This window comes from Macrobrachium rosenbergii, chromosome 13, assembly GCF_040412425.1.
Source record: "Macrobrachium rosenbergii isolate ZJJX-2024 chromosome 13, ASM4041242v1, whole genome shotgun sequence".
Classification (NCBI taxonomy): Eukaryota; Metazoa; Arthropoda; class Malacostraca; order Decapoda; family Palaemonidae; genus Macrobrachium; species Macrobrachium rosenbergii.
Window position 1 is genome coordinate 10126630 of NC_089753.1, and position 27431 is coordinate 10154060.

General features: G+C 37.3%; 1 protein-coding gene across 2 annotated transcripts in view; it reads left to right on the top strand.

Annotated features, from left to right (window-relative positions):
* The window catches only part of LOC136844889 (tyrosine-protein phosphatase 10D-like), a 190686-nt gene that overhangs the window by 125730 nt on the left and 37525 nt on the right, over window positions 1-27431 (top strand). For both annotated transcript variants that reach the window (XM_067114178.1, XM_067114179.1), the window contains 12 exons: window positions 4126-4310; window positions 15394-15497; window positions 16117-16282; window positions 16742-16864; window positions 17776-17913; window positions 18222-18327; window positions 19017-19180; window positions 19394-19524; window positions 19678-19837; window positions 19988-20160; window positions 22023-22223; window positions 22842-23036. In XM_067114178.1, the coding sequence (XP_066970279.1) occupies window positions 4126-4310; window positions 15394-15497; window positions 16117-16282; window positions 16742-16864; window positions 17776-17913; window positions 18222-18327; window positions 19017-19180; window positions 19394-19524; window positions 19678-19837; window positions 19988-20160; window positions 22023-22223; window positions 22842-23036 (1846 nt within the window). The remainder of the gene's footprint in view (window positions 1-4125; window positions 4311-15393; window positions 15498-16116; window positions 16283-16741; window positions 16865-17775; window positions 17914-18221; window positions 18328-19016; window positions 19181-19393; window positions 19525-19677; window positions 19838-19987; window positions 20161-22022; window positions 22224-22841; window positions 23037-27431) is intronic.

The window sequence follows — 27431 nt, forward strand, 5'->3', positions numbered from 1 at the left end:
GTGGTTTTCCAGTTTGTCCATAATATATTTTATCACATTTTTTACAAGGAATTTCATAGATGCAGCCAGAACCATCTTTTGGAGAATTTTTTATCACTAAACTCTTAACATTAAAATTACTGAAAACAACATTTATGTTGAAAAGTTTTAAAATTCTAGGAATTTGTAAAAACCTTTCATCATACGGTAATTTGAGAATATTATGCTTGCTGAATTCAAGTTTGTTATCAGTTAAATAAAATGTTTTCCTGGCTCTTTTCCATGCTACATCTACAAAGGTCCTTGGGTATTTAAGTTTCAAAGCAATATCATAAATAGTTTTGATCTCAGCATCAATGATCTGCGGGCTACAAACACGTAAAGCCCTTAAGAACATTCCAGAGAAAACACAGAATTTAACATTCTCATGGTCATTTTGGAATAATAATGAACAAAAGAGGCAATGTGAGTTGATTTTCGAAAGACTGAAAAGGTGAAGTTTCTATCATGTCTATGGACAGTTACATCAAGAAAATTCAAATTACAATTTCTTTCTTCCTCTACGGTAAATTTTATAGAAGGGACTAAATTATTTAGCTTAACGAGAAATTCCTGGAGATTTTCGTGAACTGGCCAGATACAAAAAATGTCATCTACATACCTAAACCATATAACTTTTTGGGGCAAAATTCTTGGTAAGAATTTTGTCTCAAAAAATTCCATGTAAATATTGCTAAGGACAGGAGATAAGGGATTACCCATAGCCATACCAAAGTTTTGTACAAAAAATTCCCCATTGAAACAAAATTTACTATCTTTGATACATAACCTTATAAGATTTGTGAGGTTTGCTACAGTTAAGGGAATGTCATAACTTTCTAATTCTTCCTCTAAAAATTCCAGTAAATCATCTACGGGCACTTTTGTAAATAAAGAGACAACATCAAAAGTAACCATGGTAAAATCAAATTTCAAATTCAAACTATTCAATTTGTCTAAAAAGTCGACATTATTTTTTTATATTCGTATTAGAAATGTTTCCTACCAAAGCAAAGGTGTAAGAATTTTTACAAGCCATTTAGATAAGTTATACGAAACTGAGCCTGCTGAACTAATGATTGGTCTAATAGGGTTGTTGAATCCTGTGGGATTAAACTTATACACTGAAGTCACGTGCATCTACTGTGATTTTTTTAAGCGTATATATATATATATATATATATATATATATATATATATATATATATATACATGTATAAATGTATATATATATATATATATATATATATATATATATATATATATATATATATATATATATATATATATATATATATATATATATATATATATATATATATATATATAATCAGATTGCATCATACATCCACAAACAAGGCTTGTCGAACGCAGCATCGGCACTCGGATATGTGACGTATGATAATCAGCTTTTACAAGGAACAGCTTAAAGGAAAATATACAATCCCACAAACGTTAATCTGCTTTAAAAGTATTCAGTTTATTGTCTCATGTAACGTGTTTACATCATATTGTGCTCGTGTGTGTGGTTTCAGTATGTCAGAGTAATATGTATTATATATATATATATATATATATATATATATATATATATATATATATATATATATATATATGCGTGTGTGTGTGTGTGTGTGTATTTATATACAAGGAATTTATGACTCTCACTATGAAACATTCATCTGAGCGTAGTAGATCGATCAACAAGTGATTTTGGGCCCTGTGTTCGAAGGTTTGCGAGAAATACTGTTTTTTTTTCCGTGAGACAGAGAATGAAAGTTCGGCTCTGAAGTTTGATACGGCGTGAGGGCAGTGGTTATAGTCTATATTAATGTTTTTGTTATTGGTATTTTTATTCTTAGGCTATGTAAAGATAGTTTACGGCTGTTATATCATAATATTAAGTATTTTTTGTTTATTTTTGTCAGTAAAAGACTGTGATAGCACTTCATAATCGTTAGCTAATCTTATAGTGATTGCGATTAATAAAATGCTGAGTAACAATAATAATATCAATTATTATTATTATTATTATTATTATTATTATTATTATTATTATTATTATTATTATTATTAGGCCTTTGCGAACATAATTTTTCATGTAGTCTTGTCAAACCTTTTTTTTTATTGTGATTGCGATTTATGCAATAGAAAATAACGTAAGTGTTTATTATTATTATTATTATTATTATTATTATTATTATTATTATTATTATTATTATTATTATTAACAAGTTTTAAGAAGGAAAAAGACTCAACAATTCTTTATAACTGAACCATTCACTCTTACTTTGGGAACTGCCATTAAAAAAAAGCACCCACCCACACACAAACAGACACACACACACAATGACAGAACGGAGTCAATATTAAATATGTCAGCTCGATGAAGACAGATTTCTTAAATAAAAACATGAAGAGGTGAAAGTGAAGGTGTGTTTAGCTTCCTTTTCAACAACCGACCTTTTTATTAAATGTTTGTTCTCGTGAGAATAATATCACCTTTCTCCAGACTTCAAGTAATTACATTAGTTCAGTTCAGTTACAGTAATCCGATTGTAATTACTTGTCATGCTGTTCAGTTACGATAAAAATTCTGATTGCAGTGCCAGTGACTGAATATTAATATATCAAGTTCATTTCACTTACAACTACAGTTAAGTTTGTGTTCAGTTTTACATTATATCAATTTTGTTTTTGGTGGTATTTAAATGATATAGTCACTGTTCATTAAAGAATATATATTATTTTATAAATATAGGGTGTCCATCAATGTTATCTCATTTGGAATTCAACTGATGCAGCTGCAACTTCTAATGCTGATAAAAATAAATTATGTGAACTTAAAAATGATGCAGGTTAAATGTTGAAAGTAAATACCTCTTTTAATTTGCGAAATATTTTTTTGTACCCAAAACTGTGGGAAAATTATCATTTTTATTACGGGAAAAAACACAGGTCGAGAGAACGAAATTAAAATGTAAAATACAAATTCCCGTGTAAAGTTTTATCTGCTTGAAAAGTATTCAGTGTATTGTTTCATGTGACGTGTTTAAATCGTATTGTGTGTTTTCAGTATGTCAGAGTTATGTGTGTTATAGATGATCTTAATTGTGCATCTAAACAGTCAATTATTTTATGAGTTTATATGTGAGGCACAATTACAAATAATAGTAAATAAAAATTACAATGACAACAAGTCCTATAATTGGTCACAATTACATTACAAGTACTTTTACTCCACACCTGCCTATCTGCTTTCCTTTATGATTTTTATCTTTGCGTCGTAATATCCTTGTGAACCTTCTCATTTCCTCATGTTATTTTATAGGATCCTTGTATTATCTTTTTTATCTTTATCTTTGCGTTGAATTATCTTTTTCAACATCCTCTTTTCCATAAATTATCTCTATCATTCTCTTTTCCACATATCGTTATTATCGTCCTCCTCATTATTACTTCATAAAGCCTCTTGCTTTATAATTTTATCTTTTGCACTTTCATCTTTTATTTTGATTATTTACATCCCTTATATTTCCATTTTATATTTCTTATTTTCATCCTTTATTTACTGGTAATTCCATGTGCTTCTGCTTCTTCAGCTTTCACATTATTTTAATCGCTTTCCTCCTATCCTTTTGTTATCTGAATTGCCGTCCCCTTTTCTCTCAATCATCCTTATCATATTCTTTTTTCCACTTTCGTATCATTATAACTTTCCATTTCTCCTTTTACCATTTTATCACCTTTCTTTTTGTCCTTTACTATCTTAATCCCTTTCCTGTCTTAGTTTGTATCAACTTTCATTTTTTTCATTCAATGTCTTTATTCCCTTCCCCTTCCTCTTTGCCATGTAGTATCTTCGTCAATTTACTATTTCTAGGTTATTAACTTTAGCTTTCTCCCTGCTCATTTCCTCTATTAACTAAACACCTTTCTTTTCATTTTACCAGTCATTACCTCCTTGCTTTCAGTATGTATTTTTTCCTATTATTTCGTTTGTTATTTACTTCTTTTCTTTTTATATTAATTAATTACTTATTTAAGCAGTACATAATCGTCGCTCCCGCAATTTGGTCTGACTTTTTACTTTTGCCTCCCGAACAGAGAATTCAACCGATACCAGCTGAGCCTGGGCATGAAGAAGAAAACCTCCCCTCTCGTCGTCGACGGGGACGCCCGTAGAGAAGCCACCTTCGAGGGACTCGAACCGGGCAAGACCTACAACGTCTTCATCAAGACGGTGTCGGGAGCCGTCGCCTCTTGGCCCACCACGGGCAATGTCACCACAAGTGAGTAACCTCGGAGTCAGTTTGAAGGATTTGATTTTAATTGAGCCTCTGAGAGGCTAATAGTTTATTGGACACCCCCTCCCATCCTGTGAGAGGCTACTTTATTGGACACCCCCTCCCCCCATCCAGTGAGAGACTTGTTTATTGGACCCCTCCCATCCTGTGAGAGACTAGTTTATTGGACACCCCCTCCCATCCTGAGAGGCTAGTTTTTTTGGACACCCCCTCCCGTCCTGTGAGAGGCTAGTGTATTGGACACCCCTCCCATCCTGTGAGAGGCTAGTTTATTAGACACCCCTCCCATCCTGTGAGAGGCTAGTTTATTGGACACCTATCCCATCCAGTGAGAGGCTAGTTTACTGGACACCCCCTCTCTAGTTTATTGGACGCCCCCTCCCATCCAGTGAGAGGCTAGTTTATTGGACGCCCCCTCCCATCCAGTGAGAGGCTAGTTTATTGGACACCCCCTCCCATCCTGTGAGAGGCTAGTTTATTGGACACCCCTCCCATCCTGTGAGAGGCTAGTTTATTGGACACCCCCTCCCATCCTGTGAGAGGCTAGTTTATTGGACACCCCCTCCCATCCTGTGAGAGGCTAGTTTATCGGACACCCCTCCCATCCTGTGAGAGGCTAGTTTACTGGACACCCCCTCCCATCCAGTAAGAGGCTAGTTTATTGGACACCCCCTCCCCCCATCCAGTGAGAGGCTAGTTTATTGGACACCCCTCCCATCCTGTGAGAGGCTAGTTTATTGGACACCCCTCCCATCCCTGACACCCCCTCCCATCCTGTTAGAGGCTAGTTTATTGGACACCCCTCCCATCCTGTGAGAGGCTAGTTTATTGGACACCCCCTCCCATCCTGAGAAGCTAGTTTATTGGACACCCCCTCCTATCCTGTGAGAGGCTAGTTTCCCCCCATCCAGTGGACACCCCTCCCATCCTGTGAGAGGCTAGTTTATTGGACACCCCTCCCATCCTGTGAGGGGCTAGTTTAATGGACACCCCCTCCCATCCTGTTAGAGGCTAGTTTATTAGACACCCCCTCCCATCCTGTGAGAGGCTTGTTTATTGGACACCCCCTCCCATCCTGTGAGAGGCTTGTTTATTGGACACCCCCTCCCATCCTGTGAGAGGCTTGTTTATTGGACACCCCCTCCCATCCTGTGAGAAGCTAGTTTATTGGACACCCCCTCCCATCCTGTGAGAGGCTAGTTTATTGGACACCCCCTCCCCCCATCCAGTGAGAGGCTAGTTTATTGGACACCCCTCCCATCCTGTGAGAGGCTAGTTTATTGGACACCCCTCCCATCCTGTGAGGGGCTAGTTTATTGGACACCCCTCCCATCCTGTGAGAGACTAGTTTATTGGACACCTCCTCCCCGATCCTGTGAGAGATGTAACATCAGTAAAAGAGGGCTGAGTCACATAGGGGAACAACCCCTATCATAAGTGCTGGGCTTTAACATTGAAGTACAGTTCGAGCTAAACCTATAATACACACGCGCACACACACACACACACACACACACTATATATATATATATATATATATATATATATATATATATATATATATATATATATATATATATATATATAATCACATTTACATTTATATTAAAAAAGACAAAAGAAAAGGAGTGATTCCCTCTCCTAAAGGAACACACGTCTTAGGTTGAATAATAGTAATAACAATAACATAATAGCACTTACAAGGCAGCAGAAATAGTAATAATGAAAATAACAATGGTAAATACACATAAGGAGGTTCATTTGTCACCCTTCGTTGGGCTCGTGATGGGACAATGTCTCGGGAACTGGGGAACTAATCTTGAGTGACAAGGGGGACGTTCCTTCAGATGCTAACTTCTGATGGATGTCAGCCAAGCTTTGGCGATTTGTATAGCTCTATATTTTTTTTAGATCTTCATAATCTTCTGATTTTGTGCTCTCTCTCTCTCTCTCTCTCTCTCTCTCTCTCTCTCTCTCTCTCTCTCTCTCTCTCTCTCTCTCTCTCTCAGCGTGTGTGTTTTTCGATTTTTGGAGTTTTTCAAGTAACCATGATTTACTCTTTCACTCCTTCAATATTAAAGATTACAAATTTCCCAAACTTTGTCTTCTCATTCTCACTTCCGAATACCCTCTTGCTTTCCCAGGGAAAAAAATAAAAAACTTTTCACAACAGCTGCCTTGGGTTTTCCTCACTGGCGTGCAACTTCTTCCGTTTCGCTCTTGCAGTTCCATCATCACCCGCGCATGCTTCGAGTTATGAGTTTTTCTAGATGACAGGAGAAACTTTTAATTTTTGTCCTGGAAAATTATATTTTCTCATAATTTCATGATTTAGAATCATTCGATTTAATTGTTGATTTCACGTGTCTCATTTTTTTCAGTTGGTTGCTGTGTAATGAAGCATGGTGGAGTAAAAGTTTGTATAAAGAATTATTATTATTATTATTATTATTATTATTATTATTATTATTATTATTATTATTATTATTATTATTATTATGTTTTAAAGTAATTTCACAGGACCTTGCATTGATGTATTTATGTGCTGGTGTCTTCTAGTGTACCATGGTAGAGTCGTTTTAGTTTTCGATTTTCTTGTGATGTTAGGAGGTGTATACATCCTTGGAATAAATGTCATCTTCTCTTGGTAAGATTTTATTCTATGTAAGTTCTTACTTTTTCTATATTTTTCTTGTGCTATCAATTTTTAGTAATAATGTCCATTGCCTTAGATTTTGAAAACTGCAAGTGACAATTTTCTCCAGCAATGCCAAAATGTTGTGGTAAGATGTTGGTTTAATGCTGATGTATTAATTCCAGCTTTACAATATATAATGATTCATATTTTAAACGAAATTTATGATTGAAAAAGCCACTATTATGCAGCCAATAATAATTCGGATTCCTAATATCTCACGTAAGCGACAGTAGACATGATAAGACAGGTCTTTCAGGCCTAACATCGGTGTCTACCACAGCAGTTTTTGTCAAGAAAGAATGTTGACAGTGCCAAATCGATCAGTCACTCAAGATAATTGTATGCACTTACGGCGGTTCCAGTACCGGGTCAAAAAAAAAAAAATTAAAATGAAGCGTAGAGTTAGCATCTCTGAAAATTGCCACAAACACTACCAGCCTAGTGGAAGTGGCCGTGGGTTATAACGATGCCCGAGAGCTATCAAAATCATTTCAGTGGTCATCACAGGGTATTGGTGATTTTCCAGTTGATATAAACTAATCTGGATTTTAGTTAGACTTTTGTAATTGTTTTACGATTCGATCCGGGCAAGGATCCCACCAGTCGACCTATGAGTGAATGAGTACTAGTGTCAGCTGAGAGTCAAAGAAAATAAGATGGGGTGGGGTGACAACCTCATCCCAAGACTTGTTGAGAGCTGAAAGGGTCTATCAGTCTGGCACATACCCTTCAAAAGTTGAAAAAAGATATTTTATATATAGTTCAATATTTTATATATACTGTATATATAAATATATATATATATATATATATATATATATATATATGTATATATGTATATGTATATATATATATATATATATATATATATATATATATATATATATATATATATATATATATATATATATATATATATATATATATATATATATATATATATATATATATATATTTTACAATCACTTTAACGCGTGACTCGTTTATCACACATCACCACACGAGAAAAATTGAGACTGGGTGTAGGTCCTGACCGGTTTCAGCTTTATATCCAAGCCATTGAAATAAAATTGGAACTGGTGAGGATATACATATAGTCTCTCATTTTTTATATGTGGTAATATATATATATATATATATATATATATATATATATATATATATATATATATATATATATATATATATATATATATATATATATATATATATATATATATTTATATATATATATATATATATATGTATTTTTTTAAGTGTGTGGGTGCGTATATAGTTTTGGTTGACAGAAAAAATAGTTGCCATTACAATGATAAAACACTCGAAGCATCAGAACATTATTAGTCGGTCCCCGCCCCTCCGCCCCCCTAGATTCACGAAGAACGTCCCCTTATCTGTGTTTATGAAAATCGTGGGAAGAGGTCGTGTGAAGACCGTGACATGGCTTCGATGCTCACATCCGTGAGAAACGGAATGCCTGATCTCTCCTCCATGTGCGCTATGCATAAGCATCTCCGCGATATGTTCTGCATCATATATTTTAGTTGTGTTTAAATGAACATGTGTCAGCCGTCAGTTAATTGTTATTCATTCGATTGTGAACGTTGCATACACAGTTGTGTGTAATTATGTATCTCAGCCGTAGTAAATATATATGTTTGTGCAATAAGGATTGGTTTTGAAATCAAGAGTACTGTTGTATGGAATTTGTACAGTAAATCACATTTAGTCTCCCGGTTTTTTGAAGTCCACGTTTCTTTGCCGAACAACATACTCCGGTGTCTCTATGCTTTTTTTTTATTCCATGACTCATATGATCTTCCTGTTTTCAATAGGTTGGTGTATCACTTTCCTTCCTCCATCTTTTTATTTTACGTCTGTTCTGGGGAACTGGCAGTCTAATGCCTCTTTGCAGCCCAGGCCCGAATGAAACAAGAAAAAGGAAAAGGAAGAGATTGACCTTCCTGCCTCTAGAATGACAGGTTATTAGAACGTTGAAAACAGAAACAGGAACATATTTTCGCCCCTTGACCATCATCATGCTGCTCACAACAGACTCCGAAATCCAGTTGCAAGTTTCTTAGCATTTTTTGAAGGGGTGGCGAGGATGATGGGGCCGCTAGCCCTATGACCATGCAACAACCCCCCCCCCCATCGACCTTTGCTGCACCACAAGATACTAGCGTCGTCTGCTTTTCGTTGGTCTTCGAAATTACATGTTATGCGAGTGAAGTCATGTTATGTCAGTGAGTGTGTCCGCCCAAAAAGTGAACTCTAAGTTTCAGCTTAAAGAATTCCTCTTCTTCTTCAGTCAAATTTTTCAGAACGATCTCAGTGAATAGGTCCAAGATGAGAGAGAGAGAGAGAGAGAGAGAGAGAGAGAGAGAGAGAGAGAGAGAGAGAGAGAGAGAGAGCCAGGACTTGGTTGGCGGAGGTTGTTTCACTGTTCATTAGAAAGCATTTTACAGTTTGTGATACTTCAGCCTTTCCCTGAATCACAGGCTGTTAAACTTGAGTAATCTTTCATTAATCATATTCTAATCAGCTAGAGATAGGTTTCCACTGCCTCACTACTTAGTTGCATGCTCTATTGGATTACGGGCGTCATTGCTTTGTTTTTTGCCTTATAAGGCATGGGCGTTAAGCTTACACTCAACCCCCCTCTTTTATTTGGGCATGAGTTCATCAACTCTCTTCTCCTTCAGCTGTCATATGATTTCGCTTGTATGGTAGGCTGGTGGGGGTGGCAACCTAAAGCCTGGAAATGACAAAGGTAAAAGTAAGCGGAAGAAAAGTGTCTACGACACGACTGGTAATGCGACAATATTATTGGCGTTAGGAAAAACTGAAAGATATAGTCTCCTCAAGATCAGCTGCGACCAGCCATACTTATTTCCATTCAAACCATGAGGCTTCATTTCCGGTATTCATATAGAAATACGTATAATTAAGAATAAAGGAATCTTTTGTTGCGAGTGTGATTATGCCAGCAGTGAAACCCTAATGGTATATCCCTTCGTTATCCTTCACCCTAGTGTCAGTGACGTTTCAGTTCTGTTTTAATTCATTTGCCTAGAAACTCCTCAGATTTCTGCTCCCACAGCCTTGTTTTCCAGTAATATACAAAAGAATCTCTCTCTCTCTCTCTCTCTCTCTCTCTCTCTCTCTCTCTCTCTCTCTCTCTCTCTCTCAGATGAATTGCTTGTTCACACGACATCATTACTGGGAGGCCATGCGTGGCGTGGGATTATTTTTTTAATTTGGTAATTGAAGTGCGCAGTCGAAAACAGTTATTTTTTTCCCATGGATGAGATTCGTCATTCTGTATCGAGTTTTGTCATTTTGGACGCGTTACAGGATCGTGCTGAGGATTTTGAAAAGGAAAATCTCCCGACGGGAATCGGGTGGGATTTTCTGTTTATTTTGCGATGCTCTGATTGCTCAGTTCAGTTGCTGTTGTTTTCCGCTTCTGTCTGGCTTTGGAATTCTCTTCCTCCTGCTTTTCTTGTTACCTATGGTCTATTTATTTTTGAGATGTCTTCGGTATCAGACCCAAATTTTTCTTTTGTGTGTATATATACATATATGTATGTATGTATGTATGTATGTATGTATGTATGTATATATAACATACGTACATACACATTTATATATATATACAGTATATATATAAACGTATGTATTTTCACTTGGCATTGTGAAGGCCTTACAATGGAAACAGATTTTAAACTGCCTTTTTTCATATAATAGTTACTATGTCTTTTTACAAGCTTTTCTATAGAGGATGATAAGACACCATAACATGGTGATTAATGTAGTTGTTACTTTCAAATAACTTGAAAAAAAATTTATGTTTTTGTTTGTCAAGGTTTATAGCATATGTTAATTCTCAGTACCGATAGGGCCAGTGCTTTGTGCAACACAGATTGGCCCTTGCAAGCCATTTTCAGGTGTATCATCTCTTCCTAGTATTCATAAAAAAGGGCTCTCCAAGTTTTAATATCTGATGTAAAAACCAGTCACACACCAGGTGGCGAAAGGTTAACCAGACGGCAGGCCTTTAGTTAGCACCATTCGCATTTCAAAATGAACTCGCCCATAGAACGTCTCTCTCTCTCTCTCTCTCTCTCTCTCTCTCTCTCTCTCTCTCTCTCTCTCTCTCTCTCTCTCTCTCTCTCGGGGACCTTCACCACAGCCGCTGGTGTTTAAAAAATTGTTTCCTGTCCTTTTTTGGTTTGTTTGCCATATGCAGCATGTTTCGCACAAACGCCTGGAGATTAGTACATGATAATAGTTCCCGTAGTGGTGTAGTGCCGTCAGTACACCTTATGCAGTGCACTGTAGGCATTACTTAAGGTCCTTTGCAGCGTCCCTTCGGCCCCTAGCTGCAACCCCTTTCATTCATTTTTGCTGCACCTCCTTTCATATTCTCTTTCTTCCATCTTACTTTCCACTCTCTCCTAACAATTGATTCATAGTGTAACTGCTAGGTTTTCCCCCTGTTATATCTGTCAAACCCTCTTACTGTGAATTTTCATTTCGGCACTGAATGACCTCATAGGTCCTAGCGGTTAGACTTTGGCTTAAAGTCTATATTCTGTTCTATGATAGTGGCAGCTGGGCTCCTGTGGGCGCCAGAAGAGTTGGAAGACTCAGACCTCATTCTATGGGAACTATGAGTGGAGATTTATAAAAGATAAGGCACAGGAAATACAAGAGTGGTGGTTTCTCATAGAGGTCCTTTGCGTCACATGGCGATGAAAGCGATGATGATAATGATGATGATAGACATATTTTAAAGACTTTCCTCGTGACAACCAGTCATGTCGAATCCATTGGAGATCGAAAAATGAGATCCGGTTAGGTACTTTTATCAGGTCACTTTAAGGATGTGGAATTCTCATCTTTCTCTTGTATTTCCAAATTTAATTAAACCAATAGACTTCTAAAAGGTAGATCCACTTGCGCGCTTTGCTTAGAGGGGATGATTGTGTTTTGGGCTTACATGCCCATCTCGCTCATTCTCCTGAAAAAGTTTTGAAAATGGAATATGTTGGTTGGTTAGGGAGCCTTTCTTATTGGAAGTTCCACCTGGAAAGTGTATTGTTGGTAGATGTCGAGTCTGTCTGTGTGTCTCCGTCGCAGGGTTAACCCGCTTTACCTCTCAAACTGAATGACCTGTGTGTGGTTCTTGAACCAGACGGGAGGGACGATGTGGGGGCTATTTGTAAGATATGCAATACCGAGATGTAAGTTTGACTTCAGTGAGATGAATTTCTAATACAGGTTTCACACGGAATTACAGGTTTCACACGGAAATCTTCTTTTTTAATCTGGTAGTATAATTAAACTTGAAGAAAGGAAATTAAGGCAAAAATGAAAACAACATCAAAGGTGAGGGTGGCCCATAAGTAAACAACCGTTATAGATTCACATTAATCTCATTAAAAAGTCGTAGTAATTGAAGAAGGGGAAGTATAAAAAAGTTAAAGAATAAATAAAAATGTTACAGGGATGCATGGTAACGATTATTAATGGACAAATAGTAATGCCAAAGCGGTTGTAAAATGTTTACAAATAACTCATGAGTTGAATTCATGTAAGGAAAGTAGTAACAAATATACATATACATATATATGTATATATTTATATATGTGTGTGTGTCTGTATGTGTGTAAACGACAACTCAGTGCATTGAGAAACTTGGATTTGGGAAAAATAAACAAATCATCACAGTTTTAAGCGAATCACACGGAAGTGCGTCGTTTTTGGCCAAACTTTATAATTAATAAAAGAAATGAAACTAATTAAAAAGGCGTGTTTTTGGGGGAAAAAATAGCAATATCGTAATTGTGAAATATTCACACGGAAATGGACTTGCTTCTTTGATCAGGTTAATTAATTGATCGAGTTAAAGAAAGAGAGGTCAAACAATAAAAAGGACAGAAACATGAGACTGAGAAATTTGTATTGAGGGACTAATTAGTCAGCACACACACACACATACACCGGTTTTTAACCATGTCTGGTAAAAAGGGTAAAAATGATGATTTGGACATTAGAGGAAATATGTTTAGCAAGAATGAAAGTCATGGCACTTGTAAGGAATCACAAGGAAGTTTGCCGTTTTAAAACGAGGGTGTTCACTGAATCGAAGAGACGAATAGTAGCGGTTTATTCAAAAGAATAAATCAAGCGCTAAAAACACTCCTCGGAAGAAAATCAAATTCATCACAAAAGGAGAAGATTCACACAGTAAGCGACCTTCCTTTACCGAAGAGTATTAATTAAACAAAAGAATGGAAGGTGACGATATAAAAACCAAAAGAAGAAAAGAAAAGAAAAAAAAGCGATGTCTCAGACTCTGAGAGAAACTTGAGTTGAAGTTCACCACCACGAGAGTACCGTGAAGTTTGTCGGAGCCGCCAAGAAAAGTGTGGGAAAGTTCTCTCGAGAAATCCACTTCCTCTGGTTTCCAACACTTCCGTCTGTTCGTGTGTGTGTTTGTAAGTCTTCTTTCTTTGTTTGTGTGCATCTATCTGTACGTGTTTTTTTTATATGTGTGTGTTTTCTGTGTTTTGCATATACACTGTATGTTTACGTTTTTAGTTTTTTCCAGGGTTCTTCATTTATGTCTAATAGTATATGTGTTTATTTTCTGTTCTCAGTCTGTTTGTGAACTTGTGTTCTCCTGTATGTGTGTGCGTATAGTCTGTGTATGTATGTATCTGTGACCCTATTGTCTGTATGAGTATTCTGTGTTTATGCGCGCGCGCGCGCGCGTGTATGTGTGCTGTCTGTGTATGAACGTATCTTGTACGTACGTTGCAACATGCTTATCCGCTCCACCTGTTATGCATTGAATTAAAACCACCAGTTGGTTAGCCAAACATTTCATTATCTTTGATGCCTATTTTAGTTTTTCCATGATTTTTTTTTCTTTTTTGTGAGAAAGTACTTCTAATTTTCATCCAGTTTGTTTGTGGAAGTCACCTTTTCAGGCCTCGTTTGGTCTCTAATACAGTTTCACTAGAGATTTTATAGCACGCTTTTATAATTTCATCGAAATTCTGTGTCACTGGGTAAAGTCGAGAAACGAACATAAAAAGAGGACAATGTCATGTGTTTAGTAAATTGTTATGTCTTCGCCAGCTATAAAAATCCCGCGAAAATATAGGACTGCATTTTTTTTTGTGAAGCCTTATGGTTGTAAGCTTTTCGACTCGTGATTTTAGAGAGGCCGTTTGATTGATTTTCACGAATCGTGGTTTCATTTTCCTGCATAGGGCAAGAAAGACCTTGAGTGAGGGGGAAGCGTCATTAAAGGGCTGATCGTGATCCACGACAGTGCCTTGCTTGAGGGAGGCTTTTAGGCATCTGACAAGATGCAGAGGGAAGGAGTTTGCTCTCAGACTCTTTAAGGTAATGTTTCTGGTGCCCATAATAAGGGGGGAGAGAGAGAGAGAGATTGTGTTTCGAAGCTTGTAGAGACAATATTTTTTTTTTTTTTTTTTTTGCACAACTGCAAGAGAATTTGTTAGATAACTAGACTGAATTGTTAGCTTATTTTCCAGGGGTTTGTTTTGCCCACCTGATACGTTTTATGTTTCCTTCCATTTTTGACCTTTTATTGTAAGATAACTTTTCCTATTTGGTATAATTTTCTTGTCAAATAAATGCAAGGTAAACTGAACACTTTTCATTAGGCTGCTGCGTTAATACATTTTCTATTCAGTTGTACTCTAACATTTCTAAATGTTTCTCTAAGCGTGTTCGAATCCTAGCCAACTAGTTAACTGATCAGGAAGTAGGCCTACTTCCTAATGCACTTGCCATAAGTTGCAGGTAAGTGGCGTCTTTATTCCTTCACTTATTTATTTATTCATTTTTATTGAACCTGATCCGTCCCTTTTCTCTCTCTCCCTTCCCCCTTACAAACACATACACCCACACTCACGCACATATGCCTGCATAGCCTAGTGGTAACATGCTGAGCTCACGATAATAAGGCCTGTGGTTCCAACGCCAGTTGACATAGCTGTGAATGGATATTAGCAGAAGCCGGAAGTCCAAAAAAGAATAAACATCATCCCTAAGAGACTTACTGAAAACTGGAAGTAGCTCCCCCTCTGGCATCACCTTTTCAAGGGAGAAAGGGCACATATATATATTTATATACATACATACATATATATATACACACATACACACTTTTGGGATGTTGTCAGGTCCTTGCCAACTCCAGTCTGGATGTCACCTACCATAATCGACTTACTGCCAAACATATAATTCAACTTAATGTTTACCAGGGAATTGACCTTGTTACCGTTTTTTCTCTGTCTTTTATCCGTTTGCATTTTCTCTTTGCAGGACCCTTGCCCGTGACAAACCTTCAGGCCATTGAGAGCGAAGAGACACGAGAGGTCACCCTGACTTGGAAAGATGCTGAACTCTCGATGCAAGATCACTACAAGGTAAAAAATAAAAAACTGGTTCAAAGTCTCTCAGACGAACTTTCAGAATGAGGAATTCTCTTCCTTCTTTATTTCCTATAACACTAAACCTACGTATTTGCCAGAGGCTGCGCTACTGCCACTTATGGGCCAAGTCCACACACTCAGTTTTCATATGGGACGGGGTTTGTTTTAGACAACCTTGTCTGCCCCATTCTCTTCATGAACTAAAGTCCCATTACGTAAGTTATGTTTTGCCTGGGTAAGGATTGCAGACTTTACATTCTAAATGGCAACTGTACATTCTTTTAAAAAATAATACTATAGATATTTTATATTTCAAGAACTTTATTTTAAGAAAGTGCTGAACTTTATCTGAAAAGGTGCTTTGCGATCTCTTCCCTATAAGCAATAGTTTGTGTAATACTGCAAAGTTCCACTGTGTATTTGTGAAAGATATTTTATACAAAAATGCTGTACAATAATTGTGTACTTTTGAACATAAAGTAAGCAGTGTAATGTTATAAAGAAAATTGCACCAGTCACATAGATGAACAGTGACATGATGTGTTGAATTTTTTAACGACCTTAAACAGTGACAAGTACAAAACGTGATTATTTTTTAAAAATTTTTCCACAGATCTTGTATCAAGAGGTTGAAACCTTCAACGGAGACTCCAGAACCAAAGTCGTCACGGACACTGTAGATGTAAACAAGCTTTATCCTGGTAGAAATTATTCCTTGTCCGTGTCAGCCATTTCCAATGGTGTTGAGAGTGAGCCAACGATTACGTACATTGCAACCAGTAAGTATGGATTTGAACTTTCATTGGTTTCCAGCAATGGCCGGTAACGCGGTGCACGATACGCATTACTCTAGGACTAGGTTCTTTGCAGCATCCCTTGGGCCCCTAGCTGCAACGCCTTTCATTCCTTTTACTGTACCTCCATTCATATTCTTTCTTTCTCTCCAGTCTTACTTTCCACCCTCTCCTAACAATTGTTTCATAGTGCAACTGCGAAATTTTCCTCCTGTTACAACTTTAAAACTTCTTTTACTCCCAATTTTCCTTCCAGCGCTGAATGACCTTATAGGTCCCAGCGCTTGGCCTTTGGCCTAAATCTTATATTTCAATTTCAGTTTCAATTAGTAACTAGTGATAACGTTTTCTCTTTTAACATTGATGGCTACAGACCTTCATACAGCTATTTTTTTTTATTTTGTTTTTAATCAATTTATTTTTATTTTTATCATCTGACAACAGAGCCAGCATCACCCATCATAGAAGAGCTGCAGCCTATTCCCCGAGGGCTCAACATATCCTGGAAGAGTGATGTCACCTCTAGGCAGGAGAAATATGCCGTTGTTTATACAAGAAATGACACAGGTACGCCAGTTAAATGATACAAGTACTGCAATAACAAGATACAGGTATACCTATTAAATGATACAGCAAATACAGCGAATGACAGGTACGACAGTTCAGTAATACAGGTGTAACAGTAAAGTGACGCAGGTGTGATGATTATGTGACATTTGAATGCCAGCTAAATGACACGTATGCCATTTAAATTACTTTATTCTGAAAGTTAAATAAGACAGGCATGGCAGCTGCATGACATATGCGCACCGATTAAATGCTAAAGGTAGGACAATCGTTAAACACAGATAAGATAATCATGTGACGTCAGAACAGTATTGCTACTAGTTTTTTTCGTATGGAAATTTCTGTTCTGTTGTTCCTTATACTTTTAAACTGATTTTCTGGGAATAATAAGCCATCTTTCCAAATATTTATTCTACTGCTGCATGTAAAATTCGCCCTTCAGAAATTACGTATTGTTGGACCCTTCCTTACAAAATGTCTTGTATTTAGAAAGGCGTTTTAGCTCTCACTGTTATTGAGCCCTGCAATTTTTCAGTATTTTGTTAGGTGTTATATTTTTCGTAGTGTAGTAAGGCACTCAGTGCATAAGGATTTGAAGATTTCTTGTTCTTTTAATCTCTTTCTCTTTCTCATCTGTGTAGCCTGGAATGTCTGCAGTCATTCGTTTTGTTTAGCCGTATTATAATTTTGCGAAAGGAGAGGTTACGGAGAATGCTCCATGCAAATACATACCAAATCTGAATTTAAAAGTTTCTTTTGAAATCATGATCAGTACTTCAAAGTATGTTGTACCTGTCAGTGACACTGATAATACTGCAATTATAATAATGAATCATCATCGTCATCATCATCATCATTTTATTAAGCAAGACTGTAGGATTAAAGCTAGAGTAATTTCTTTTTTTTTTCAGCCAAGTCCGTAACACGTCAGACAGTGGATGCTCATGTCCTGCTGACAGACTTGTTTCCTGGTGCTGGGTACGAGATCAAGGTGTATGCCATCTCTCATGGCCTCTGGAGTGAGCCTCATGTGTATTTCCAAGCTGTTTGTAAGTATAGCACTGGCTGCAGTTATGTAATGAATATATGCCTCATGATTGTCGTAACTTTAAGAACTAGATGTAAACACCTCAAGGATTCACTGGATGATTATCATCATTAAAGCTTCAGGGTAAATTAATTTATAGCCCTTTGATGAAGAACTCTATTTTATGTCTTTATAAGCAATTTAAAAAAAATTTATTTGACCGAAAAAATGTCATACCTTGCGACCATATCATTGCTCAGTAATGGTAGAATATTAAAGAGAAATATTAAATGAATAGATATTAAACTAAATGAACATTTTTATCTGCAGATCCCAATCCAGTTCGCAGTCTCACCATAGCAGACATGACGAATACAACGGTGACTCTAGCTTGGCAAACTCCTATTGAGTCCCTCTTCACGCATTATATTGTTAGGTAGTGTAAATATGTCTTTCAAAATCATTGTTGCTCATACAAAACTAACACCATAAATCATTAACAACTGCACATCAGCTGTGCCTTTGTTTCCAGCCTTTTTTCTTGTATTTAGAGTCTGTAATAATAAAAAGTGATGTAAAAGAAATCCATTTAATTTTAAGGGAAATTCTAACTTCTAAAATATTTTGAAGAATTTCTTTTCCAAAATAGATTATGATTACTATCTTGAGGCTGATAAGGAGCTGTCTATTATGTTGCACTTATTCATGGTTGAAACAGCTGTCCATATTTTCATGGAATCTCATTATAGTATATTTAAAAGATGAGGTCCAGTGAAGTAAGTTAAGAATTTTATCACCACATATCATTGTGAACGTGGATATCATCTCATATATTTCCTATCTGTTAACTGATTAGTATTGCTTCCAAGGCGCTGATAGTGAACCGGAGAGGGAAGTGTTTTAAGTATGCATATTTTTCTAACTGCTAAAGTAACTGGTTGAAGTATAATGCTTTTACTCATCCATGTATTTCATTCAGGGTACATCCCTTTAACATAAGCCTTTGTCACATACAATATATTACACTGCACTGTATACAGATACAGTACAGTATTCAATTATTTTTTCTTTTAAGTTCCGTTACAGTTTTAGTAAATTGTAGATTTCACCTCCATTTCCTACTAGATATCGAACAGTGGAGGCCAAAGACTGGCAAAGATTACCTGCCATCAACACAACCAGAGCAGTTGTGGAGAATTTAGACCCAGGAGAGCACTATATCATTCAAGTTAGGTCTGTTTCTCATCGCGTAGAGAGCTTTACACCAGAAGAAGTAGAAGCAACTGTCCGTAAGTATTTGACATTTTGATACAATTTTGAGTTAACAGTATGTCATCAACACTAATACCATTACGCATATTCAAGGTTTTCCATCTTATGTTTTGATTCAAAGAAAGTATTCTAGATTCTACTACAGTATCTTCCTCATCAGTGTTTAGTATTTTAGAATTTAAGACCCATTTTAGAGCAAAAATTTTAATGTGGTCTAAAATCATTTCCAGCTCCAAATCCAGTCAGAGGTATTGTTCCACTCCAAGATTCAAAAAATATTACATTTGAGTGGCCACGGCCAGAGGGTAGAATTGATTACTACACCTTTGTCTGGTGGAATGTAGCAACTCCAGATAAAAAGGTATGATTCATCAGTGGTTTACCTTCTACCTACTCTGATTTTAAAAAGCATGTTTTAAATTTCCTGAATTATTTATTTGCTTACAACAAATGGGACCACGTGTTTGGAGTACTCTTAATAGGTATGGTTATTAACCCCTTTTTTGCTCTGCAGAAATCAAAGGAGGTACCAGGAACACAGGCTACTGAAGGTATTGAACGGAAGTTGACAGTCTTAATTGAAGATCTCAGGCCAGGAGAACTCTATACTTTTGAGATTCACACCACAGCACATAATGTTGACAGTGAAACTGTCACCTTGTCAATCCGAATGAGTAAGAGCAGTTGATTACCAGTTTTTTTTAACCATAGTTTTTCAGAGTTCTTTTACATGTCAAGGGGTAATTGAATTAAGTTGCTACATATCGTTACTTGTCAGTGTTTATGTGGTAAAGAATATTTTTATTAATTATATTTCATTTCAGGGCCAATCATCACATCTGAGGTTACCTTCCTTAACCAGAAAGAGACAAGGTCATTTACTTTGCGCTATACAGCAACACCAACGAAAGATGCCACATTTGATAGGTACAGATTTAAATTATCAGATCCAACAGTACCAGTCAAGGAAAAATCAGCTGTGGATGAGGATCGTAAGGTACTGTTTTGTCAAGTAGTGTTTCCAATTTGTTTCTAAATATGTATCCGTCCCAATGACTGAAGTCAGTTTCATATGTACAATAAATAAAAATGTAATGTTAATTTTCTCTTAATATATATAAATGCAAACCCTCTTACTTTGTAAATGGAAGCTAATCAATCATCCCATATAGATGTAATTGTTGAATGGATACTTGGATATCTCTCTCTCACTCTCTCTCTTCTAGATGAAGTCCAGTGCATAGGGATCCAAGTACTGTGTAATATTTTTATGCTGCACAATAAAACAAGAAAATGGTTTCAAAAGGTTAAAATGGAGAGAAAGTAAGAGTATATACAAGTATTTTTGATGTCTGTAGATGACATTCTATAAGTATTCTAAGCATTAAGGTGGAATGAGAAGAGTCTTAGTAATAAGAAGTGCAGGTTCCACAGAAACCTACATAGCCTCTTCTTTAGCCAGTCATTCAGTCATTATTATTTGGGGTGGACTGATGTTAGCATGACTTTAAATTTAGGTATGGGACATATATGAGTATGTGTGTGTTTGGAAACACTAAGGATTTATTTGTTTGATTTTAATACTTGTTTTTTCGCATGCTTTCCATTGTTACGTCCACCTTACCTTCAAACCCTGGTGACTGAAACTGCAACAGCTGCTGTTGTTGAAGTGTTTTGGATTTTGTATCTGTTTGAGAGGTTATACCTTCCTACACTAAGGCGAATTTTGGTAATAAGATTAATGTGGCAAAATCTTTATCACTTGCCATCACATATTGGATTGTACAGTCACCAACCTGTAGCTAGTAGAATATGTTGCACCTCTAAAACATAAATACTGTACAGGACTTTTTCTTTCTCCAAGTTGCCTTGATAGGTTGTTACGTAGAACCCCATGGTTTAACAGATTAGTTTTTGTCTTTGGACTGAAACCAGATCTTCCCCCCTATAGACTGACATTCTGCCATAAATATCATAAGTATATTAATTAATAAATAGTTTAACCTTACTGTTGGATATCAGAAGTCAACTTCACTTGAGAAGTATGTCTTTGCCAAGAAGTATGTCTTTACCTTTTATTCTCCTTCTTTGAACTACAATAACTCTGAAGTTTAGAAACTAGCATTCCTGCCAAGTGAAAGGTCATTACAAGAATGGGAAGAATATCTATGGAAATAACTTTATATCTTCATAAGTAAAACTTGGACACTCAACATTTTTCAGTACCATTCACAACAGGACTTGAAGGTTTCAGAATTGGTTGTTAAAACCACAATTTAAGAAGCATAATTAAATCTTTTGTTTCCTTAGAAAGCCAGGGTTCTAAATAGTTCTTTGGAGTTGAGTGTGCAGACTAAAGGTTTCAGAATACGCTGTTAAAACCACAATTTAAGATGCACTATTAAAGTTTTTGTTTCCTTAGAAAGCCAGGGTTTTAAATAGTTCTTTGGAGTTGAGTTGTGCAGACTAATACAGTACTTATGCTATTAGCTCCTTGAAGAGTCAGATCTCTGTTGAACATCTCTCTTAAGTAAAAAAGTGCTCTGGTCTTGACATTACCACCAGCATTTTTACAACCACTTAGTTACAGTAAATGGCTCCATCAAGCCTTTATTTCTTCAAGGTGTTTGCTCAGCCTGTGTGCCTCAGCAGGATCAAATAGTTGGTCTTGTCCTCATTCCAAACCAGTGACTTTCACAAACTAATTACTGTAGTAGCTATCTGCATAATAAATTTTTACCTGCAAATTAACTGTCTCATTTTTAAGTCCATCAAATATTTCTTAATCTTATGGCAGGAAAAACGAGTTTGGGGTATTCAGATTATAAAAAAGTATAAATTCTGATGTCTTCTCCACAGATAATTTTTGACAACCTTGTACCGGGGCGATTGTACAACATCACTGCCTGGACAGTATCAGGAAATGTAACAAGCCAGCCACTCATCCGTAAAGGTCGGCTCAGTCCTGAGCCTATCACTAACATAAATTCCACTCGTATATCAGACACTGAAATCACCCTAGCATGGACCAAACCTGAAGGATACTATGACACATTTGAGGTAAGTAACAATTCTTATAATATTGGTTTTCCTGAGCGCTTGAGCGTTTCTGTAAGGACTTTTAGAGCTTACAGTTCTTAATTTTTTAGAGGAAATATTGTTAATCTTATGTAATTCATCTTCATTATTCTTTTTTAGTTTTATGATATTTCAAAGAAACTTAAAAATGAGAGCTTATGAAGGAATAAATACTATCATTTCATTCAGTGACTAACTGTCAACTGATTCTTTTTTCATTCACATAAAGGTCAGGTATTTTTGAAACCCTGATTTGTGTTGCTTATTTAATGCTCCTAAGCTCTATTTTGTCTTGGTAACTACTACTGTATATAAGAGTGGGAAATTTGGGATACAGTTACTGAAAATCTTTGTAAGGTTTGAGAGAGTTCAGTAAAACTCGGTGAAAATAAGATATTTTTGTATAGTTTAGAAATTATAATTTATAGCAACAGATTTTTGTTCACCTTTGTACTGCACTGTGTTTTATACATCAAACCAAATGCATTTATTGATTTTTCAATTCCACAGTTACTGCATATTTCCTTTCATGGAATTTTATTTAGATAATGTTGTCACTTTTATGAATTCTTCTTAATATACATTTTCTATATTTTTCAGGTACAATACCTTGTTGATGATATACTATTCACAAACAGCACCAACCTCGACACTATAACTCTAACTCGCTTACGGCCTCACAGAAATTATACCTTCACCATCTTGACTCGTGCAGGCAGTGTGGATCATATCTTTATGAGACAATCAACACCTGTGTCTGCCACCTTCACTACAAGAGAAAGTACTCCTGGAGAGGTAGGCAGCAACAATGAATATTTCCATTTCCTCTCTGCTCCTGATTATTTTTTGTTAATGATAATTGTGCTATTTAAACTACCATATGAAAAATTTCAGAAATATACAGTACAGTAATTGTTTGTTGAGAATGTCATCTCAGACTTATGGTTATGTTGTTGGTGGTAAACTGAACCGTTACGTCTTAAAAATAATGAAACAATCAAGTGTAATACTGTAATTTGATTAAAATTTAATTAATATGTAATACAGTACTGTAATTCAATGAAAATGCACTTAATATTTACTTCTCCAGGTAGCAAGTCTGGATTACAAAAAACTAATTTTTTGTTTCTTATTTATAACCACAGTATCATTTTTAACTACAATACTGTATGTTATTAATATGGTATACGTTATTACGTCTTAAAGTTATAGTGCTGTATAGGTGGTTATCTCAGTACAGTATACAGTAAATATGCAAAATACCATTTACTTGTCAGTGTAGTAAATCAATCCTTTTCTAATATTACATGTCTAGATGTTTGCTTAAAGTGCTTCCCTTACTCCACTGATATTATTATGTTCACAAGTGAATATAAGTGATATGCTAATGACAGAAGATAAGGGACATACTTCTTATATTTTTAAAGAAAAAATTCATTTGACGACCAATAATCTGAATAAATGTCAAGTTTCCTCTGGTGCCAGTAACTTGATGAATATGTGTGCTATGTTTTTCCCATTTTTAAGGAGACTGAGAAAAGGGATTTTGACAAAGGAAAAATCTATTTCTTGGGAAGACCTGTGTCACCCGGTGAAATTACCATCTAGCACATATTTCTAGGTAAATTTATTGCTAAACATACCAGAGAAAAGCTAAATGCAATGCTGGGGTTACTACCCCCAGTGCGAGCTCCATAAAATGGAGTCGTATATAGGAAAGGGTGAGTGTTGTCACCACCACAGGCCTCTGCCCTGCAGAGATATCCAATCTCAAAATCCCCAAAAGCGATGTGCCGTTACAAAGCCCGCACCAGCTCCCCGATTACCAACAACTCAGCCGCCATATTGGCATTCCAGGTTAGCACCCCCCCAAGCTTGGTATTTTACCCAGGGGGGGAGAAGGAGGAATAGCGGTGGGTCACCGGGTGACACAGGTCTTCCCCCAGAAATAGATTTTTCCTTTGTCAAAATCCCTTTTCTGGGCTTTGACCTGTGTCACCCGGTGAAATCATAGCAGAGAATTAAACATACCAGCTTGGTGAAGCTCTTGAAAACTACTGTGATGGAGAGAAATAAAACTATGATTAAAACTGAGCTTTAATTACCCAAGCAGAAAAAATTTCTATTAAAAAACATGAGAACAACAAGTCAGGGGAACCATGCCCCAAAGCAAACATGTTATACAGTAAATTAGAACATGATTATAAATGACTTAATCTCTAACAAAAAAGGGACAATAGACAATATGTAACATGGTCAGGAGTCAGGCTGTGAAGTATGCCTGACCCAAGGGGAAGACGGTAAGGGAGTAAACGAGGCAGGTAGGCGAGAGGGAGAGTGACAGAATAGTTAGGAATGCGAAGTGTGATCACCAGAGGAAGGGACAATGCTTCCTGCCACCACAGTGGAAAATTTTAGGGCCTCTAGAGATTTGAGGTAGTGGCGTTTGAACACTGAAGGTGATTTCCAACCCGTATATTTTTTGAGATCGTCAAAATTCATATAATGGAAATAATTAGTGGAGGTGGCCACCGCCCTGATATCATGAACCTTTGGAACTGAATCTGGGTTAGCTTGTTTAATAAAGTACAAGATTTGTTGTCTGATGGCCTTCAAAGAAATAGTTCCTCCACCTTCCCTAACAAAAAGAGGGCCTGATGTTATATTAGAGGTTCTGTCTAAATAAGCCTTTAAAGCAGTGACTGGGCATAATGACAGGTCTTGTGGAAGGGGGATAACCTTCCAAGGGGACCATCTATCTTGTGGATCTTCATTCTTAGCAAGAAACTTGAGATCCGGGGCTAACAGAACTTCTCCTGACGGGAGGAAATCGACATGGTTCGGTTCTCTAGATAGAGCGGACAGTTCAGAAATTCTAGCACCTGAAGCCAAGCTAATTAAGAATAAGGTCTTCCTTAACAGACTTGAGAAAGAACATTTCTGATTATCAGTATCTGATGCTAATTTAAGAACGTCATTTAAGAACCAGGAAACCGTGTGTGGGCGGGTTGCTGGTCTTAAGCGAGCGCATGCTCTAGGAATTGATGAAAAATATGAATCTTTTAAGTTAATATTAAAGCCATGTAAAAATACCTTTCTTAAAGCTGATTTGGCTGTAGTAATAGTACTAGAGGCTAGACCTTTTTCAAATAATGACCTGAAGAACGAAATTGCAAGGTTCGTGGTCATTTCTTTAGCTTCAGATTCTTTCAGGAATAATGCTAATTTCTTGACTGCTGAGTCGTATTGTCTGAGGGTAGATTCCCTTTTGTCTGATTCTAAGAACAGTGTATTAACAGGGTCAATATTGGCACCTTTCTGAGCTGCGAATTTCATGAAATCCATAAAGCCAGGGCATTTTGAATTCTTGAGGAAGCTGACACAGTCCGAGTTTGTACTATTTGTGTCAATTTTGGTCTGGGGATTTGTATGCACCAGAGTTTCAACTCTAGAAGAAGAGGAAACCAGTTGCTCTTCGGCCAGTTGGGTGCTACCAGAGCCACATGACCTTTGAATGTCCTGAGCTTGTGTAAAACTTTCATCAACAAGTTTACTGGAGGAAACAGGTAGATCCTCTGCCACATGTTCCAATCTATTGACATCGCATCTGTGGAGTGAGCCAGAGGGTCCAGGTTGGGGGCCACACAACATGGAAGTTTGTGGTTGCTTTCTGTGGCAAACAGATCCACCTGGAGACCTGGGACCTGACTGCAAATCCACTCGAATGATGTTTTGTCCAGGGACCATTCCGACTCCAGCGGAGTTGTTCTGGACAGAGAATCTGCAATGACATTCCGGACTCCTGCCAGATGGGTAGCTGAAAAATGCCACCGGTGCTTGTTTGCTAGGGAGAATATTTCTATCATTACTTGGTTGATCCGGCTCGACTTGGAGCCTCCTCTGTTTATGCAATGAACCACTACTGCACTGTCCAAAACCAGCCTGATATGGATTAGTCTGGTTGGACGCAGTTTCTTTAGGGTTAGAAAGACTGCCATTGCTTCGAGAATGTTGATATGGAACTGACGGAACATAGTGGACCACGTTCCCTGCACTTTTTTGTGTTGAGAATATCCTCCCCACCCGCTCAGAGAAGCATCTGTGTGAATTACCAATGCCGGAGGGGGGAACTGGAGCGGTACTGATTTTGACAAGCACTTGACTGTTGTCCAGGGCCGGAGTCTCTTTCTCAACACTGGTGGAATTAGGGACACCTTGTCTCTGAATTTGTTGTTGGCACGTCTCCGCCACACTCTGTTTATGTCTTTCAGTTTGGCTTTCAGGAGCAGATCCGTTACCGAAGCAAACTGAAGGGAATCTAAGACCCTTTCTTGGGTACGGCGGGAAGCTTTCCTGTTCTTGAGGAATTGCCTGGTTGCTTTGGCTATTTCTCTCCGTTTGACAGGCGGAAGAGACAGTTTGTGTGAGTCCAGGTCCCACTGGATTCCCAACCACTGAAAGCGGGTCTCCGGAACTAGGCGGGATTTCTCCCTGTTTATTTGAAAGCCTAGAGATTCCAGAAAACTGATTACTATGGCTGTTGCTTTCCGACATTCGCTGGCGTTGGATGCCCAGATTATCCAATCGTCCAGGTATGCGGCCAGCATGATCCCCTGTGACCGTAGTTGTTGGACTACTGTATCTGCCAGTTTGGTGAAAATTCTGGGGGCTATGTTGAGCCCGAATGGCATGACCCTGAATGAGTAAGCTTGCTTTCCTAGTCTGAACCCCAGATAAGGAGAGAACCTTCGCGCAACCGGGATGTGATAATAGGCGTCTGAAAGATCTATAGAGGTGGTTACGGCTCCACGGGGAAGTAGGGTCCGAACCTGCGAGATTGTAAGCATGCGAAATTTGTCGCATTGAATGTATAAATTGAGACGAGACAAGTCTAGGATTACTCTTTGCTGACTGGAGCCTTTCTTTGGAACGCTGAACAGTCTGCCCTGAAACTTCAGGTGCCTCGCTTTCTTTATAGCCCTCTTTTGGAGCAGGTCCTTCACAAAGTCCTGGAGGACTTTGGACGGTGACTGATGGAATCTGACTAGCGGAGGAGGGCCTCTGCTCCAGCTCCATCCCAGACCCTTGGAGACTATGCTGTGGGCCCACGGACTGAAGGTCCATTGGTCCCGAAGAGATACAACCTCCCGCCTACCTGGGGAGCCTCACTGGGCGGAGATGATCTACCTC